We start from the raw sequence: 18,603 nt of genomic DNA, 5'->3' as shown, positions 1-18,603 counted from the left end.
ATTCTTCTTTGTCCTGTGCTGTTCGGGTTTCAAGATAAGCGTGCAACAAAGCTTCAGAGTACAATTGTCTTTGAATTTTACAATGCTGTTAATTCAAGGTTCTTTGGTTATAAATCCTCCCTGTTTCAGGGGGAAAGGGCTTAATCCACTAGATACTACTGTGACAAGCATCTGCTTCCTCAAAGGCATCTTTATTAAAAGGAATCAAGATAGTCTCCTTGGGGAAAGACATCACAAATGCTCTGTAATAAAAAGGAATACCTTATTTTCCTTAAAGCCTTTTGATAACAGCAGCGGCTTTGTTACTGGTTGAAAAAAAAAAGAATTTATAGTATTTGAATATGTAATTGAGTCGGCCTGTCTTTTGTTCAGAATGAAATAAGTCATATAGCATAAAAAAAAAGACATGGAATTCTGTATTGGTTTAAGAGATTGTTAATTGAGTTACAGAACTACTACAGCTTAGGGCCCAATATAAAATAAGATTTTGGCACTCTTGCTTGGAGTTGACAGATCAGTCAAACTGGTAGCTTAAATTTGCAGTGACAGCAACAGTTCTCTTCCACTTTAACCTTGACAAAGGATCTTCCCAAATCTGAAACACAAAAATTGGTTGAAATAGAAAGTCAGTTCTTTTGAAAATAAAACCAGAAGTAGTAAGGGAGATGCCTAATAGAAAAGGAAATACGCATGAATAAATACTGTATCTATGGAGTCCCTCCTTTTCTAATTTTGTGAAAATGCTGCCCTTTTCTTAAATCTGAGGCAATTTGTTCTTGCCCAGTGGCAGGGCAGGAGGTCATCTGTAGTGCTTTTAGAGCTAGTTTAGCTGTCTGATGAGACAGGAGACATAAGAAGGGCTGAAGCCCACCAGGGTCTGTCTCAGCAATTAGGCAGGGGAGCATGTCCTGACACCTGCTTTCACTTTACTCTCGTCACAGTTAGGTTTTTGACTGCTTGGGGCAAAGAGTTTCAAACAGAGGTTATTAAAGATCTGTGCTGTGCAGCATTGCTGAAGTCTTTAAATACCTGGATTTGAGAATGATGCTTTTACAGTTATAGTAGGCTCTGGGGTTTGAGCATCTGTCTCTTTAGGATCACCAATTCCAAATGACAGTGCTTACCCCACAGTACTCCTACAGCTCTTGGGCTGCGGTGCCCAAGCTAGAGCCCTTCTTGCATTCCGGCAGAGTGTAACCTGGCTTTAGCTCCAGTTATAAATTTCCCTATGAGACCTGTGACTAGTGTGAACAAGTTCCTTGTTCTACACTGCTCAGAACAAACATACTACATTAGCAGCAGGAACATGACCAGAGGGAGTAGCGATTAAAACCACCACGCGGCATTCTCTCAAAGAAATGTTCGTTTTCTTTGCAAGTATACCTTCCAGCTTTTGTTTTAAGACATCAACCGGTGTTGACTGCCTTAAAATATATCAGATGTTGGCTCCTACTACCACTCTACTAGGTCTGTACCAGGACCTCATTTCCCTGATGACCAAAAGAATTTGTTTTTCAAGACCAGCATAGACCAACTTGTTCCTGACCTACACCTGGACACTACTCAGTGGTCTTTGTGCTTTCCTGGAACTTGCTTCCCAGAAGTGTGACACATAGGCTGTGGATATCCTCATTTCAGTTTTTCTGCCATGCAAGTTAAAAACCAGAGTTCTGTCAGGATCGCTGTGTGCTGTTGGCCTCATGCATGGATCTGCAATGTTTGTGCTCTAGTATTACACGCCATCCCTACGAGAGCTTCAGCGTTATGTTTACCCCAAGGCGGCCGGCCCATTGCAGTCCGAGTCGGTGGCCTTAGCATCATCACATTTCAGAAGTGGTTTTGGGAGCGCTTAATGCTTTTGCCTGACAGCCCTGCAAGCCTAAACAAAGTCCAGCAGTATCTAAGGGCTTGCGTTTCATCAGCATAGAAGCTCCAGTCTGGGGAAGCGTGATGAGCAGAAGCATCCACTGTTTTCTGTTGGTTCATCTAATCATGCTTTCAAAGGGGAGCATCCACTGTGAATGTTATCATCAGTAGAAAACCAGTGCTTCTAAATAAACTGGCGGACAAGGATTGTGTGCAGCAACCCTGTTGCTAGGCCCTGAGTATGAAGCCATTAGAGGTGCTTGTGCTACACTTTTCTGAGGACCTGCAAATACAACGCAAGCTATTTACACCCACGGTTTCAGAAACCAAAGCTGAGCTGAAACGTCCTTTGTTCCTGCTTTATTGCTAAGCCCTATTAGAGTTGTCAGTACAGTCAGACAGAATGCACGGTGTCTGGGCAGTTTAGCATAGAAAGATACTGTGTTTATGTTTATACCCCCCTGCAGTAAGTGTTCAAGCTTTGTTAAGGCAAAATACAGCCAGTTGCAGAGACCCATCAACTTGTCCTAAGAAATGCTGGTCCTTTTTATTACCCGTGCTTCCGGGGCTTTGCAAATAAGTCTTTTTTTCTTCTGGGGTTTGTTTTGGGAGAGGGGGGTGTTCAGCATGTACCTTGTGTTGTATTGTTTTCTTCTAACATTTATTAGCATAAATTTTCATGTGGTGTTCTTGTAGACAGAGAAATGTAGTGAAGAATTCACTGAGTAAGAATAGCTCATAGGCCATACTACACTGCCAAAGGAGCCGGCTCAATTTTTCAATCCCTGTACTGGCAGTAGTGTGACACTCAACTCTCTCCCTCTTGGTAAGAATCTTGGCAGGATGCCCATCCAAAGCCAATTTTGTATTTCATATTAAAGCAGCTCAGAGATAAATTTTAGCTGTACTGAATTATTTTTTTACATCTTGTGTACTTCTCTGCACATCAGGAAGGGGACATTAAAAAACCCTCAAACCAAACACAAACAACTAAACAGGTATGGAGAAGTTAGAAAAGAGAGTCTCCTCTAACTCTGTGGAGAATAGGTGTTAAATGACTCAGAAAGCAGAACAAGGCTGGTCTGGGGTTGAAGGAGGCAGTGACAGGAGGCTGTTCCCCCATCGAAACCTCTCCATGATGTAGAGTCCTGCTGTGAAACCATGGTAGATAGTCTGTTTTCATCGCATTTCTTTCTACTTTTGAAATCCAGGAGTAAGGAAATCCATTACTTAAAACCAGTGAGTCACAGAGAACCCACTAGGCAAAATTGCCTGTGCACTGTGATGTTTCAGTATCAGTTTTACTCAAGCTTCTAGGAATCCCTGTGTTTTTATTGAACTTAACAGAGCCTTGTGTAAAACAAATGAAAACAAGCTAATAAGTTTTAACTCTGCAATTCAAGTCAAGGAGTTAGAGGGAGTGAGTTAGTAGGAAAATGTTCATTGATATTGAAAAAATCAGCTTTAAGAAGGGATCATTGCATCAGGTCATAAGGAATGAAAGAATGAGAAAGGATGTCAGTAAATACAGTTTTAAGCTTGGAGTTAAGTTTGTTGTAGGCACAAGGCTAGGAGAGCATTGAGCTTAAATATCAAGTGTCTTGCAGTGGCAAGTGCTCTGTTGCTAAAGGTGTCTGTAAAGACGCTGTTAGACAGCCGAACCCATGGAGGTATGACTGCAGCACCATTCACAGTTCCTCAACCACTGTGTGTCTGATCTTTTCTTCAGGTGGATGAGATTTAATTTTCTTTTTTTTTAATTTATTTGGATTTTGTGAACCCAATGGCAGACACTTTTGAAATTAAGCATCAAATTGTACCATGTATTTGGCCTAATCAGGATCACTTACATGTTCACTTGTGACTGCACTACTGGTTAAGACTCACCCCTGCCAGATGCGTAGAAATAAAAATTACAAGGCTTGCTACGCCATGGATGCTTTCAAGTCTTCTCTTATAGAATCATAGAATGGTCTGGGTTGGAAGGGACCCAAGGATCATAGAGTTCCAACCCCCCCTGCCACAGGCTGGGCCACCAACCTCCAGGCCTGAGTCTGCACAAGGTTGCCCAGGGCCCCATCCAACCTGGCCTCAAACACCTCCAGGGGTGGGGAATTCACTACCTCTCTGGGCAGCCTGTTCCAGCACCTTACCACTCTCTGCAAAGAACTCCCCCCTAATATCTATATTAAGGCATTTCAAGGTTACTCCAGAGAACCCCTGGCTCTAGGGTTTGCATGTCCCAGTATATTCAGGAAGAATGCTGTTTTGTCTCCCTCGGTAACATGCATGTTCCCAAGAGGTACAGAGGAAAAGCTTGAAGCTTTGATACATTTTCGAGTTGCCCCCATAATTATCAAATCCAGTAAGGTCTAAGCCTGTCTACGTCTAGCCTGATTGCATTTCAGATTAATTGGTATTTTACCAGTATTTCAATTATAATGGAAAGCCATTTACTGTAACAGCAGCAATTGGGCTCCCAGCTGCCATCTAATGTTGCCATAAGAAACAGTAATCAGGCTCTCCCATGGCCTCCCACAGTTTCAGATCAGAGGGGTGTTTTAGGCCTTGCTTGTTTAAAATTTAGAATTATTACTGCGCTTCCCTTTGTGAAAGGTGGTGGTTTTCAGAAAGAGTGCATGATTTCAAGAGAAACTTCATAGAGAAACCTATGCTCCATACACCCACTACCTGGAAAAAAAAAAAGTGCAATAGTTTCATTGTGAGCTGACTTGCTGACTTCGTGACATCAGATACCAAGAGAATCAGTCAAGCTATTTTTAAAAGGAAATGTTAGCCAATCCTGTCAACACCACCTGCAACAACAGGGAGAGAGGTTCAAGGTTCTCAAAACTGAGGCTGTGGGCATAAAAGATTGAATTTTCTGAAAGAAAAAAACTTACCTTGGAGAAGGTCTACCTGCTCTCCTTTGTGCCTTCCTCCACTCCCACGTCTTTACCACCCACTTCCCATTTATTTTAAATGGATACATTTAAGTCAAATTCTCGAGGCAGAATTACCGGGTTAGTGAGACGGGTGTTTTCTGCAGGAATTGGAGTACTGGAAAGTGCCGTAGTAACTGGGAGTGCTTCAAAGTGTGTTTTGCACTTTTCACCAGCCCTAGAGAAAGGAAATCACTGTCCCAACAGGGTTTTTTTCCAATTCAACTGAGTAACTTTACTCTCATCCTAGTAAAGCCAGTACAAAGAATAAGAATGGAAGGGAAAGAAAAACAAATGGAAGATTTTCTTACCAGTGTTACACTTTGTTTACGATGGGTGTTTCCAGCAGTGGAAACACCAAGTTTGTATTTAGGCCGTGGATCTGGGTGCTTCTCTTATTTGTCGCTTCTAAGCAAGAAAGACATAACCTGTTCTGGCAACTGTACTCTTGCAGTCTCAGGCACTCACACCTCACCAACTCTGCTTTGCGTAGCCCAAACTGGGGTTTGCCTAGCCTGGAGCACGCTGCAGGGAACCCCGGTGTCGTGACAGACCATAACCAGCCATGCTCCCTGCTCCCCACACAACAGCTGATGAGAAGCACAGACCTCAGATGTGTTCTGCTCCGCTGAAGTTGGGCAAAGCCCTAAAACACAAGTTACAAGTGCTTGCTGGGCCACACTAGGCGGTAAATACTTGTAATTACCTAGTGCCCTAGGGACACCTAAATTAGGGCTGTACTGCATGGTCAGGGGCAGCTGGGCAAGCTCCTACTTTTCCAGCACAGAAGCCTCAATTGGTGATGATGATGTGCATTTTTTGTAATCATCATAGCTTTGACATGTGCTTTATAAGTTGTTCTCTTTTTCTGTTGGGTTTGGTTTCTTTTTTGAGACTGTGCATTACTGAGGAGGGTAAAAGACCAAGCTGCAGTTATTTGCCTTTCCTTTTCCTGAGCCCAGCCGTATGACAAGTGGAGAATTTCATGCATTTGCTCAGCAGGTTCCTTACCTCCTGTCTGCAGTGAGAGAGAGAACATTTACCCAAGCTGAATGAACAAAACCTACAGACTCCTGCTTCAGTTTGCTTTATTCTTTCATCATGTACAAGAAATGTTCATTAAATGGCAGAGACTCGATCACTTCACATATTTTGCTGAGCAGATGTGTATGACGATGTTTCCAGGGAGCTCTGAATGACATGGGGAGCTCCACTGACAGCAGAGGGGTTGCAGTTTGCAAGGTACATTTACTTTGGTCTGCTCCTGCCTACTGATGAATTTGAGCTACACCAAGGAGAGAGGGAGCAAGGGGCAGGTAACAAAATGTAGCCACCCCCTAATTCCGACATTTTCAACTTCATGTAACTAACTTGCCCTTTAGTCTGTCTGGAAGTGATTTAAGGAAAAAAATCTGGTTTTGCACAGTGAGTGCTTCCCTTACAGCCCCATTGTCTAAAATTACTTTTGTCCCTTCCTGCACGTTGTCCTTAAGGCTGAACCTCACCATCTTCTGCTGTCAAAACAGCCTGGACATCTACCACTGAAGTAAGTGACTCAAGGGTTTCTTTCCAAAAAGGATCAGCTGCTGATTTAAGAGTAGGTTCTCTTTGCAGGACATCCATCTTGGGGGGCTTCTGCTTCTTTATTACACCAAACCCCAAAATGCCTGTTTGCATGGCCATACTCCAGTATAGTAATCCACCCCTCCCTGCTCACTGTTAGTTCTGCCCGTACCAAAATTAGTAACTCTAAATGATAGCAGCAGTAGGGTAATCTCTAGAGCAGCCGTAAAGTGTGATGATACTGAAATATTTCGTTCAGTATTGACAGCAGGGAATTTGATTACTGGGTATAATTATTACTTCCCTTAAATTCTATGTGGGAAGGGAATTGAGAGGAAATGCCAGTTGTTTGTTTTCCAAGTAGGAGGCCCATGCTAACAGTGTGGCCTTCGCTGGCAGGAGAGCATGTTTTAATGCACACGGGAGGTGGCCATGGAGCTTCAGATGCCAGTTCTGGTTACATCCTAAAGTTCAGGGGGAGAGTGGGTTGCCCAGGACAGGGCCCTAAGCTGTCTCCCAAGGGCCCCTTCCAACCCACACCTGACTGAGCGCTTTGCAGCCTGGTGAGAAGGTCCGATCATGGAGAAAGTGGCAGTCGCCATTTCAGGAGGAGAAGGCCACGAGGCGTATTTCAGCAGAGAGTGAGTTAGCGCTAATAAAAAGGTAATATGCCAGAGTTGTGAGAGGTTGGCAGGCGTGGGACCTGCGTAGATTAAATTTGCTGTGCGCATACAGACGTCTCCTAACAGTCCTTGCAGAGATTTAATTTATAAACACGAGAAAATGTGATTTTGTGAAATACGCAACTGATGGTAAATCAGCTTCCTTTTTACTTTGGGGGGTATAATGCGAGGAAGAGAACAGAAGCTATTTCTGTGAGAAATTAAAAAACAGGAAAAGAAGGAACACTGCTGCATCCCTTCGTCCTTCAGAGCAGGGCCTGGGGCTGCAGTCTCGTGCTGGGGACTGCGATTATTTCAGTGGGTTGAACCGATGTCAGCGCTTGCAGAGCTGTGGGCAGGGGTGACTAGTTGCTCTGTCATGGCCAGCTTTAGTAAGGGAGCCGGGGGGAAGTAAAGTATGTTAACAGTGGGCTAATAGGAATTGACCTCAGATGGCATTTATGTCATCTGACACATGATCTACAACAGATGCTGACTCAAAATTAGAGATACTGAATTAGGCTAAAAGCATTGTGAAACAAACCAAACTCCTAACTAAAAAAACCCCAAAAAGGTCCCAAAACAATGAACACCCCTCAGTCAACTTTTCTTCCAATCTACGAAGTAGAACTCCCTCTATCCATTCGGGTCTGTCTCTTGGTCAATCTTGAACCAGAATAAATGCACATGTGCTATTTTTAACCCATTTTATCCCACTGCTATGTCTGTGTCCATGGAAGTCTTACACAGACCTGTGCCACAGCACTAGCTATTTCCCTCAAATTGCCTTCCAGTGGCTCCAACCTTTATGGGAAATCCAGCCAGAAGCAGAGAGGTGGGTGGGTTAACGCTCAGGAAGCACCAACATTCTGATGATGCTGTGCATACAGAGCATTGGATCTAACTGGTGTCCTTCTGATGTTGTGGTTCCTGCAGTGCTGATGGGGTGGTGCGACAGCCAGAGCCAGCTGGTAAATTTGATGCTGAAGATTGCAGTGTGACAGGATTTGGTAAATGAAAACTCAGCCAACAGTCATCAAGAGAGAGATTATTTGACACAGGAGAAAGACTGTTTCCTACATCAGCTTGCTCTTTACCTGGATATGTTGGCTCTCTTCCATTTTCTTAGGGGAGGGCATGTAGGAATAAAGATGTAGGGAAAGGTAATGTCTTAAAAATGTTGGCCAAACTGAACATGTATTTGGCCAAGTTACTGCCAAATTAAGAAAGCTTTTGATGTCACCCTTGGGTTGCTTACTAGGTAGAAGAAACTTAAAAACAGCTCAGGCAGAATCTCAGCTTCAGACTGAAGAAGCTGAAGGAATGTGTTGGCTTCCACTAGGTCCCAGCTTGCTTTTCTAGGATGAGCAAAATTGACAAAAATTACCAATTCCAGGATTTTATTTGCTTTTATATGAAAAACATGAGCTGGTTAAAGTATTGACTACATAGTTAATAGTTAACTTCCAATGAAGTAGAAAATGTGCCCTTCTAGTTGCATATAGACTATCGAAATTTTATGTAGTACATAGGTAATAAACTGTTTTTGTAAGCAGAAAAAACACACACAATAGGCATGGCTTTCTCAGAGGATTTTTTAATGCTTTTATGTGTCTAATCCAATTCAAAATAAAGCATCGATCATCTAGTAGTCTCTGGGAGGGGAGGATCATGTTAGAAATGGTCACTCTGCAGAACCAGCTTAAGCGACGAACTTTGAGTTTTTTACACCAGAGGTCTGCAGCGGTAGATGGGAACTGAACTTTTTGTGCCAACATTGGTGAACAGTGCTGAAAGCTCATGCAAAATAGGAGAAGCTCGACCCTTGACATTTTTCTCACAATTGTTGCTTTTTAAATCACTGCCTTTGCATGCAGAAGTTGGTTGGATTCATCCATTATGCATGTCCTAGAAATCTGATAGAGGTCTCATATGTTCCTTCTAAGAGATGAAGCCAGCTGCAGTACCCAGTTTTAAAGATGTGGTGTGAAATGTCATTACCTGTATTTTGTTGTTCCTCTGACTTGAATCTTTCACATGGGAATTTAAAAATGCTATTCTTTGCTGATTTTAGGGAGCTTTAGAGACAGCACATGATCATCCATAAATAAAGTCTCAAGGGGTTGTTACTGGGTTCTTCAGTAAAGATTTCATCCTTATAGTGTTAACATAGCAGGCTACAGAAGACATTGCATAGAAGCAGCTGTAGAACTTGGTGCCTGCCTTTCTAAGTGTTTTAGGAACATGACTTACTTCAGCTGGCCAGTTCATACACCTACCAGATCACACTTCTTTTGTTATTTCTGAAAGAAGGATGAGCAATCGGTGACTGTTTTAATCATGTTTGATTAAAAGCCATTTACTGTGACACTTCCATCTGCTACCAGACCAGGTTAGACGTTCATTAAAAATTAATGAAAAGGTGCCATCACCAGTAGTCTTTCTTTGAGCATCTTCATTTCCTAGTTCTGCCTTCAAGTTTGGTGTGAATAAGCCAGCCAAAAGTAGGATGACATCTGAGATATGTATGATCATGCTAGCTTCTTGTATTAAATATTGTCATTATTACTGTCAGTACCAATTTCTTTGAGATTTCATAGAGAAGCTGTACAAATCTTTGTAGAGATTGACTCTGTTGTGTTTGAAACAAGCACAGAATAGAGATGTTACTGATGAAGTTTCATTATTGGTTTTTGTTCACACAAAGAAAGTACAAAACAAGGTCGGATAAAAAAAACCTGAGACCTTGCCCTTGTTCATACTTTTCTTCCTTTATGAGAGATTTAATTGGAAATCTAACAGGAAATTACACTGGAAGATTACCAACTGCATGGCTGGCATGCCATGAAAGATCAGGTGGATATATCTTTCATATTGTACCCAAAGCAACTTTATCAAGCATCTGGGATTTCCTGTGGGTTAAGGATATCAAATATGACATTAGCAGCTTCAGTCACAAAAATATTCTGTGGTGTCTGGGGTAGAAAAGCTCTACAAGTTCTTGTGTTGTGTCTGGAAGTTGAGAATGAAGAACTGTTTGCACTGTCATTTTAAAGCGAAAATGGAAAAACAAAGTACAGAAACTAAACCCTCTGTACCCAGCCCTTTCGATTGCCCATGTCCAAAGGATCTTTCCAAACAAGCATTCAGGAGAATTGCTTTTTCAGGTCTACCCTCTGGAGTATTTCATCCTGTCAGCCAGCTGTTCCACAGGAGTATAGATTAATGGCAACATACCTCTTACAGAACTCCCTTTTGGATTCTGCCAGTTTAGCTTGCCTGGTACACACTGTGTGTCCAGAAGAAATGACTCAGAAGTATCTATTTGACTGACATTTACTCATACAAAAAGGATCAGAATTCAGCTGGTAAAACCAGAGAGGGAGAGAAAGAGGAGTGCTCAAGTCTTTCTGTCTGCCCTGCTGAGGTGGGAAACTTGATTACCTTGGGGCCAAAGTCACATGGAGATAGTTTCACTGGCTTGAGGACGGCGCTTGGCCAAGGTCTGTGGAGGGCTCATAGTTCTGTGCCTCTTGGTGGAATGTGATTTATTAAAATGCCATTTATCCCAGGGACCTTCTCAGAAGTCATCCTGAATTGGCATTCATCGGAATACCATCCTCTGCAGACTCTGGTATTCAGTAGTTGTCCTAACCAGGAAGGAACCACTCATGCAACTGTGCTAGAAATACATTCAGCTCTTCAGATGGGATGAGAAGCTTTTAAACGAGACCAACCAAAACTGGTTACCTCTTTCTCTTTAAGTTGAAGCTGCCAAAAGTATTTCACTGTTGACAGAGGAAAAGAGGAGGGAAAGGCCAAGGAACCCCCTATATAGCATATTCTCAGGCTATTTTCCTTTTACTGTCAGTGGCAAAAGGGAGAATCAGCAGCTTCGGGAAGTTTAATTGAAAAGATTATAGCTCTGTGTACACCTTGATATCAAATACCACATAATCACAGGCATCACCACAAAAGACATCTAAGTTTGACTCTTCATTTCAGACTCCACAGTCTTTTCCATGAATGTATTTGACATCTGCAGATTAAATATAATCTAAATGCTTATCAGTGCAATAGGTAGAATTATCTATACCCCAGAAAAGGTTGTAGGTAACAGCTGCAGACATTCAGTATCTGTCTAGTGTTTTCAGGAAGGGACAAACTAGAGCAAGATGGATGAAAACATTTGGAACCTCAGGTGCTGAGGACAGAGCATGTTGCAAGAGAGACATTTGGGAGATACCAGGGATGATATTTTCCACACCTTTTTGCTCTGTTGGTGGGGGGGGGTTTAATTTCAAAAATGTAAGCACTTCTTACAGAAAGATTGGAAAAGAAAAGTAGGAAAAATGCTTATTTCTGCTATGGGGATGTGCTTTCTTTTGAAGTCTGTAGAAGTTGTTTGCTTATGTGGTCTGTGGAAGGAAAAAAAAAAGCAATAAAAAGGCTGTGCTTACCTTTGAAATGGAAGGATTTCACCATGATTACCTGATGATCCTCCTTCTGGTTTGTTCATTAAGAAAAGGCGGTATTAGACCTGCTGTTTAAGTGGGTAGGCTGAGATGTGGAGAGTGGGCTGGAGAGATGTTCCTGGTTGGCCTCATTGCCACGGCCCTGTCAGCACACATCAGCTGTAACCCATAGGAACAAAATACTTGTGAAAACAAGTCATATTTCATCCGTCATGCTTTCTGAATCTAATCTTGTTTTAACATTTATCTGCGCGTATCGGATGATTGATGCTGTCACACTGCAGATAAAATTTATCATTCTGTCATTTTTATTTAATATTTTAGAGGCATTTTGGTACAAGCTGGAATCTGAAGGAGTGTCACGCGTCTTTTCCTACGGTTCACCTTAGCTGTAAAAATAATCCATCTAATTCTCAGTGATTCGTTAGCAGAATGCAGAGCTAGAATGAATTAGTAGGTTAGTTGAACCTGAATATGTCTTGAAATACATGTGCTGTGTTTCTTTTTAAACATGCTGCAAGGACATGTGAATGAATAAAGGATCAGAACCTTGTGAAATATGTGGAAGAACAGCTACGTTTAGTGATGTGCCTATTTGGCCGAGTTTCATGATAAACATCATAGGACAGTGTCTGCTATGCACAGCAATTACATGGGAAAAGCTCATTACACTGAAACAAAGTTTGAGCTCCTGAAACTTTAGCATGTAACGATGTCTCAGTTTTTACCTGTGTGGATGACCTGCAAGGACTGTGCAGCATTTGGTTCAGGGCTAAGGCCTCAAAGTGGCATTTTAGTGGTCTTATATCACCCTTGGCTGTTGGCAAGCCATAAAATGACTTAAAAAGGAAAGAGACTGACTTCTGGTATAGCAGGAGTTTTTTATGTGCTTCTGAAATAATTATTTACCTTAGGATGAAGTCGTCTATGTCACAAGTTATTGCTGCTGAACCCAGAGAAATAAGGTCCAACTCAGGGTGAAAACAGTGAGAGCAGAACTTGCTTGTTCATTCAGAAGCCAGGTGCAGAAGATTGATTTTGGTACCTGTGCTGGTTTTGGCTGGGATGGAGTTAAATTTCTTCACAGTAGCTGGGATGGGGATGGAAGCAATTCTGCTTAGGTGGTTGCAGAGATGTCGGGGCTGGTCCGTTCTCTTGGGTGATAAGTAATAGGACAAGAGGGAATGGCTTAAAATTGCAACAGGGGATGTTTAGGTTAGGTATTGGTAAGAATTTCATTACTGAAAGGGCTGTCAGGCACTGGAACAGGCTGCTCAGGGAGGTGGTGGAGTCACCATCCCTGGAGGCATTTAAAAGGCGTGTAGATAAAGTGCTTAAGGACATGATCGAGAAATGGACAAGTCAGGGTTAGGCTGTGATTGGACTCAGTGATCTTAAGGGTCTCTTCCAAACCAGGTGATTCTATGATTCTATGGATTTGTGCTGGAAACAGTGTCGATAACACAGGGATGGGATAGTTTTGTTACTGCTGAGCAGCGCTCACACAGAGCCAAGGCCTTTTCTGCTACTCACCCCACCAGCAGGATGGCTGGAGGTACACAAGGAGTTGGGAGGGGACACAGCTGGGACAGCTGACCCCAACTGACTTTAAGGGATGTCCTGTATCATATGACATCATATTCAGCATGTAATTCAGAGGTGGGATCACTATTCAGAAACAGACTGAGCATCAGGCCATGGGAGAGTTTGTATGTGATGAGCAATTTCATTTGTTCATCACTGGTTTTATAGAAGTACTTTTATTTAATTATTTACTTATAATTGTTACTCTCTCCCTTTGTTGTCCTATTAAACTGTCTTTATCTCAATGCACAAGGTGATTCCCTCTCCCTCCCCCCCCCCCCCCACCATTCTCCTCTCCATCCCGCTGTGGGGAGGGAGCGAGCAGCTCCCTCGTGTCGTGCTCAGTTTTGGGCTGGGTTTTAACAGCAACAACCCACTGCCACAGGTGCTGCATTATTTTCTCTCTCTGTTTTTCAACAGGCCTTGAATAGGGGCATCGCTGCTGTCAAGGAAGATGCTGTGGAAATGCTGGCCAGCTATGGGCTGGCATACTCTCTGATGAAATTCTTCACGGGTCCGATGAGTGACTTCAAAAATGTAGGTCTGGTGTTTGTGAACAGCAAGCGAGACAGGACCAAAGCAGTTTTGTGCATGGTTGTGGCTGGCGCTGTAGCTGCTATATTTCATACCTTAATAGGTAAGGTCACTTCATGTTTAATTAACATGTCTTTTAATTTGCTTACCTTGCCTGTTGTTCAAACTGATTAATCTGTAGGTTTAAGATTTCACTTACAGGTGCGATGGGAGGTGCAAAAGAGATTAAGTCTCTTGGGCTGTTATCATGCCCATCCACACATTTTTTATTACTTTTTAAACAGGTTGTTAAATAGCAGATTCCACCCCCCTGGGCTCACCTGCTCAGCTCGAGGTGCTGCTGATCTCTTTCAGTCAGGTGTGTGAGCAAAAACTCTGGCAAGGTTGACAAGTTGCATGGAGCTGATAGCTCAGCCTTGCTACCAGTATGTGCCTGTGGGTTTTGCAGGACTTCAAGGTGTGCTTGTTTGAGCTGTCTGTCACAGTATTGTCAGCATACTTCCTCTGTGCCTATCCCTTTGCTACTTTGTCACAGTACCAAACTTGAAGTAGATGCCAGCATCCTCATTGAAATATCAGATATTACTCTCTGCTAGGCCTAGTCGTCACCCACTTCTGTTGAATAATTAATCTCTAAGAGAAGTAGTTGTTACTAAGAGAACTTTATGCCAAACTGATCCCTAAGTGTACTCTGAAGCAAAGAAAATGCACAGATATGGATTGAACACAGAAAGTAAGGCAGCCAGAGAATTTGCCAGTTCCTGAGAGCCTGGAGAAACGTGATACCAACCCAAGCATCAGACAGTACCACAGCAATAAAAAGCCATGTGACCTGGAAGACTTCAACTTCATCCTCTCCAAGAACTGCACCAGATTCCCTGCACCGCCTGGCTCACTCCACAGCACTGAAGCCTCTGGACCTCAGCAATGCAGAACAGGAGACGCTGGAGGAAGACACAGAGACTGCATTGCATTCAACAGGTACAATCCTAAAAGCTGAGAGCAATAAAGGCATGGGAGGAGGGAGGTATTGTGGAGGCATGTTCTGGTTGACAGGCAGTAGGGTTGAATTGGATGACTGTCAGTGGGGGGTGTCGGGGGTGTCATTCTGTTACAGAAAGATGGGAAATGTAAATGTGATTGCAATATCCAGAATTGCCATGAAAGTACAGAATGGCCTAGAAGTGAGGCACCATTCATTATTAGGCTGTTAGTATCTCAAGGGCAGCATGTGCTGCTGATCAGCATGTAGTTCCTGCCTGAGTAGGTACAAGAGCCATCTGGTAAATATGAATGACCCCTGATCTTATCCTTCAAGATGTTGCCAGCTATGTTCACCAGCTTTATGTGCCTCCCAAGCACTCTCATTTGTTGGATCACCATGTCTCTTATTCCACTGCTGATTCGGGAGCCCTAAGCTGTTTACCTTTACTCCATGTTATGACCATAGCAAATGCTTACAGTTACGGCTCACTAGCCATGGCAGCTTTGTGCCAGGGATTAGCTGTTCCTGATTTTCGTAGCTGAATCCATGCATTCAAGTTAATTTAATTCACCAGTATCAATTGGTCACTTCTTCAGTATTTTTACAGTTGAGGCTGCTGTATTGAGTCAATATTATAAACTTTGGGCCACTTGTATGTTTGGCTTTCATAATTCTTTGCTTGGAATGTTTCTTCAGCCCCCAGAGCTGTGCTTCTAGTGGCTTGATTGTTTTCCTGCCAGTGCTGGTCAAAGTTTTTGGCTTTGCCAGCTGGATAAAGAAATATTTTCTAATCATCCAACATTTTATTTTAAGCTATAATAGATTTTTAAAAAATAAACTGAAGTATATCGATCAGATTTCCAGGTGACAGGACTAAGGTGTAGCTGGATTTTACATATGAGACTTTTTATTGAAGGGCTGTGTTTGGGGCAGCCATTTGAAAAACATGCCAGATAAATTTCTTGCCTTTGCCTGGAAGTAGGTCCCTGCAGAGTTCAGAACCTCAGACCTGCCCTCTCTGGAGATACTGGGGGAAAAAATAAATCAAAAAGAAGGCTGCACTTACCATGCTTTAAAGTCCTGAATTAAAGGACTTCACACAATGTTTCAACTGCTTATGGTTGAGGACTGCAAAATATTTTTTAGTATTTTAACTTATCTATGCCTGAAAATATGCAAAGGCCACAGCAGAGACTGGCAGAGTGCCCGAGAGAATGGAGTTAGTCAGATTCTAGCACCATTTGCCTGGGTGATGCTGCCAAGTTTTGTGTTCCAAGTTTCCTTTGAACATGTTTCAAATCCTGATCATTCTTCTCTGACCCACAGATGCACAACCTGCATAGCAAGAGGAAGAGAAGGGGTCCAATGACAGACAGGCAGCCTCCTAGGACCTGCAGCTACTCCCCAGCAGCTGCGAGCCCATCACAGACTGTCTGCAGGAGACACGAATACAGGTTACTGATGCTTGGCAGATGAAAAAGAGAAACAAACAGTGCTCAGGGGACTGAATTTCTTCCACATGCCATGTGTATGGTCTAAGGAAGATGACACGACTGTCTGACGCGTACTGTCAAAGCCCAGGAAGGAACAGGGAACAGAAAGCCCAATGAAAGAAGGAGGAGTACTGAAAGAAGAAAACAAGTGGTGGTAGAAACACGATGACCACAATGAATCACCCTATTTCCAACTGTGATAGAGAACTATTTGCAGTCTGCACACACAGCTCTTCACAAACAGCAGCCTCTACTTATTTAAAATATCAAAACAGACAGCTTCACCCACCTGACTCATGCTGCGCTGCTTCAGCACAAGCTCCCCACGACTGCTGCCCCACAGGGGCTAACGCAATCCTCTGTGGGAACGACTGGCTGAGCCAAACCACTTGAACTCACAGTTGTTAGCTCTGGATCCCTGCATCGTCACCTCACCACATTCCCATGAACACCTGCAAATTCCTCACCAACAGTTCCTATCGCTCCCATGTACAGGTAGCTGTGAGAACCAAGAAATAAGTTGACCAAAGGAATCTGAAACCATATTCTCATCCCACTCATAATTCTGCTGCAGACCTTGGTCAGTATGGTACTCGTGCATTTGCTGTTTCAGTTGTGGTCTGGAAATAGAAGATAGCATGCTGCCTCCCTTCCTTTGTGCTATTTTGGGGGCAGCTACTGCCACTAGTTAGGGTCTCCTGGTGGGAATTTTGCTTTGTAGCTAGGGTCGAAAGCATCTTGTTATTTCAGAGGTGGGCTTTTTTGTGGGAATTTCAAGCTGTAAGGGAAGGGATTCAAGATGCTAAGCCTGGCTGTACTTTTGACATCTTACTAAATTGCCAGCTTGACAGAGGAGGGAATTCATTTATGTAACATCGTGCTATCATACTGCATTTCAAGATGCTGCTGGTAAGCCCTCTATACTAACTGGATCTTCTTAACACCAGTGTCCTGAAAGACGTGCACATCTTTGGCAATAAGCCAGCGTTACTCAGCCCTTCACCGCTTTAATGAGGAATAGCATACTGAGAAAGTTTATTGCCTTTTGCATATTACTATTACTTTCCACAGCTCTCTGAGGTTCTGAAAAGGACAAGGCAGAAGTTACTTTGAGGAAACCTGCTCTTTGCATAAGTAGACATCTTTAACTGGTGCCCACTACACGTGATTAAAAACTATGTGATAGATTATTTGTCATTGCCAGGGAAAAAAAAAGTTGGAGCTTTAGTAAGCGAGCAAACCTGGAGCAGACAGGATGGTCAGGATAGGCAAGTGATTTCTTTTGTGCCAGTCCATTCCTGGCAGGCATGGGCCGCTCCCTGAGCAGATTGAACAGGGGAAAACTTCAGCAGTTGCTCGGAATTCTACTGATTCTTTTGAACTTCCAGCACGCATGGTCACTGCGTGTATGTGAAAGATCTGCATAAGAAACAAGATAGGTGTAATCCCACCACTTCCAGCGTAACACTACTGTAATCTTCTAGAGACTGGGAGTTACAGGGGGGACTTAGGATAACCTGAGCTATTTTGTCCAGTCAGTCTTGTTCCAACGTGACCACAGTACTGGCTCATACTAAACATTTTGCCCTAGAAAAAAATGGTATCACAGGAGCACAGATCAAGATACAATCCACACTTCTTTTTGGTTTTTCTTTCTAAAAGATGATAAAATGTTATTCTTTGAAAACGTGCCCTCAAAACCTTCAGACAGCAGTTTCTAAAGGAGTAACATGCTTTGCCCGCTGCCCCAACCCTTCTCTCACAACAGGGGCAGTTTCTTAACAGCAAGGTATGCAGGGCGAAGGGAGAAGGAAGAAAGCCTATGACCAAAGCATGTGTGGATTTTAGGACAGCAATGTTTGGTTTCTTGCTAAAGACAGGCTATTTTTGAAACTTACACATCGTTGGCCTACCTAAAGATGTTTCAGAGACTGTCTGTCATTGACAGATTTGAGAAAAACAACTAGTGGAATTTTGGAACTAGAGCTGAGCACCAGAAAAAGATGATATAATAATCATTCTACATTGAGATGCTCCTGATCTGTTTGGGGGGGGTGTTTTTGTTTTTAATTAATTTATTACTATGAAAAAAAATCTCACAAAAACCAGCCTCTGATCATCTGGGCATTCACAAGGAGGACACAGGCTTTTGCTTCTGCATTGTCAGGCTAATGAAAGACACAGAGAAATCTATGTACGCTGTGCTGTCTCCAAATGTGAAGATTTGCCATTCAAATGCTTGTTGGTTGGTGGTTTGTTGTTTGTTTTTTACTAATTAGCATTTTCTTTTCTGCCCAGATCACTTAGCTGAACAAAATTCTGAGCAGCACTTGTTTGGGCCCTGTGAGCCATCTTTCTGACAAGCAACAGAATAGATTGTTACTTCTCAAGTCTCCAAGCTAATTTTTAAGTCTGACAGCAAAGAACAAAAACTGAAAAGACCATAAAAAAACAGTTTAACCCAAAAACATTTTTTGATTTTTTTTTTCCTCCAGTTAA

At 42.7% G+C, this 18,603-nt stretch overlaps 1 protein-coding gene across 1 annotated transcript in view; it reads left to right on the top strand.

Moving 5' to 3' along the window:
• The window catches only part of ANKH (ANKH inorganic pyrophosphate transport regulator), a 104,881-nt gene that overhangs the window by 46,831 nt on the left and 39,447 nt on the right, over nt 1–18,603 (top strand). The window contains exon 2 of the mRNA XM_084279751.1: nt 13,513–13,729. Coding sequence (XP_084135877.1) covers nt 13,513–13,729 — 217 coding nt within the window. The remainder of the gene's footprint in view (nt 1–13,512; nt 13,730–18,603) is intronic.

The sequence above is a fragment of the Gallinula chloropus genome (assembly GCF_964237585.1).
Source record: "Gallinula chloropus genome assembly, chromosome: 2".
NCBI lineage: Eukaryota > Metazoa > Chordata > Aves > Gruiformes > Rallidae > Gallinula > Gallinula chloropus.
Note: the sequence above shows the minus strand (reverse complement) of the source record. Positions and strands in the feature narration are given on the sequence as shown.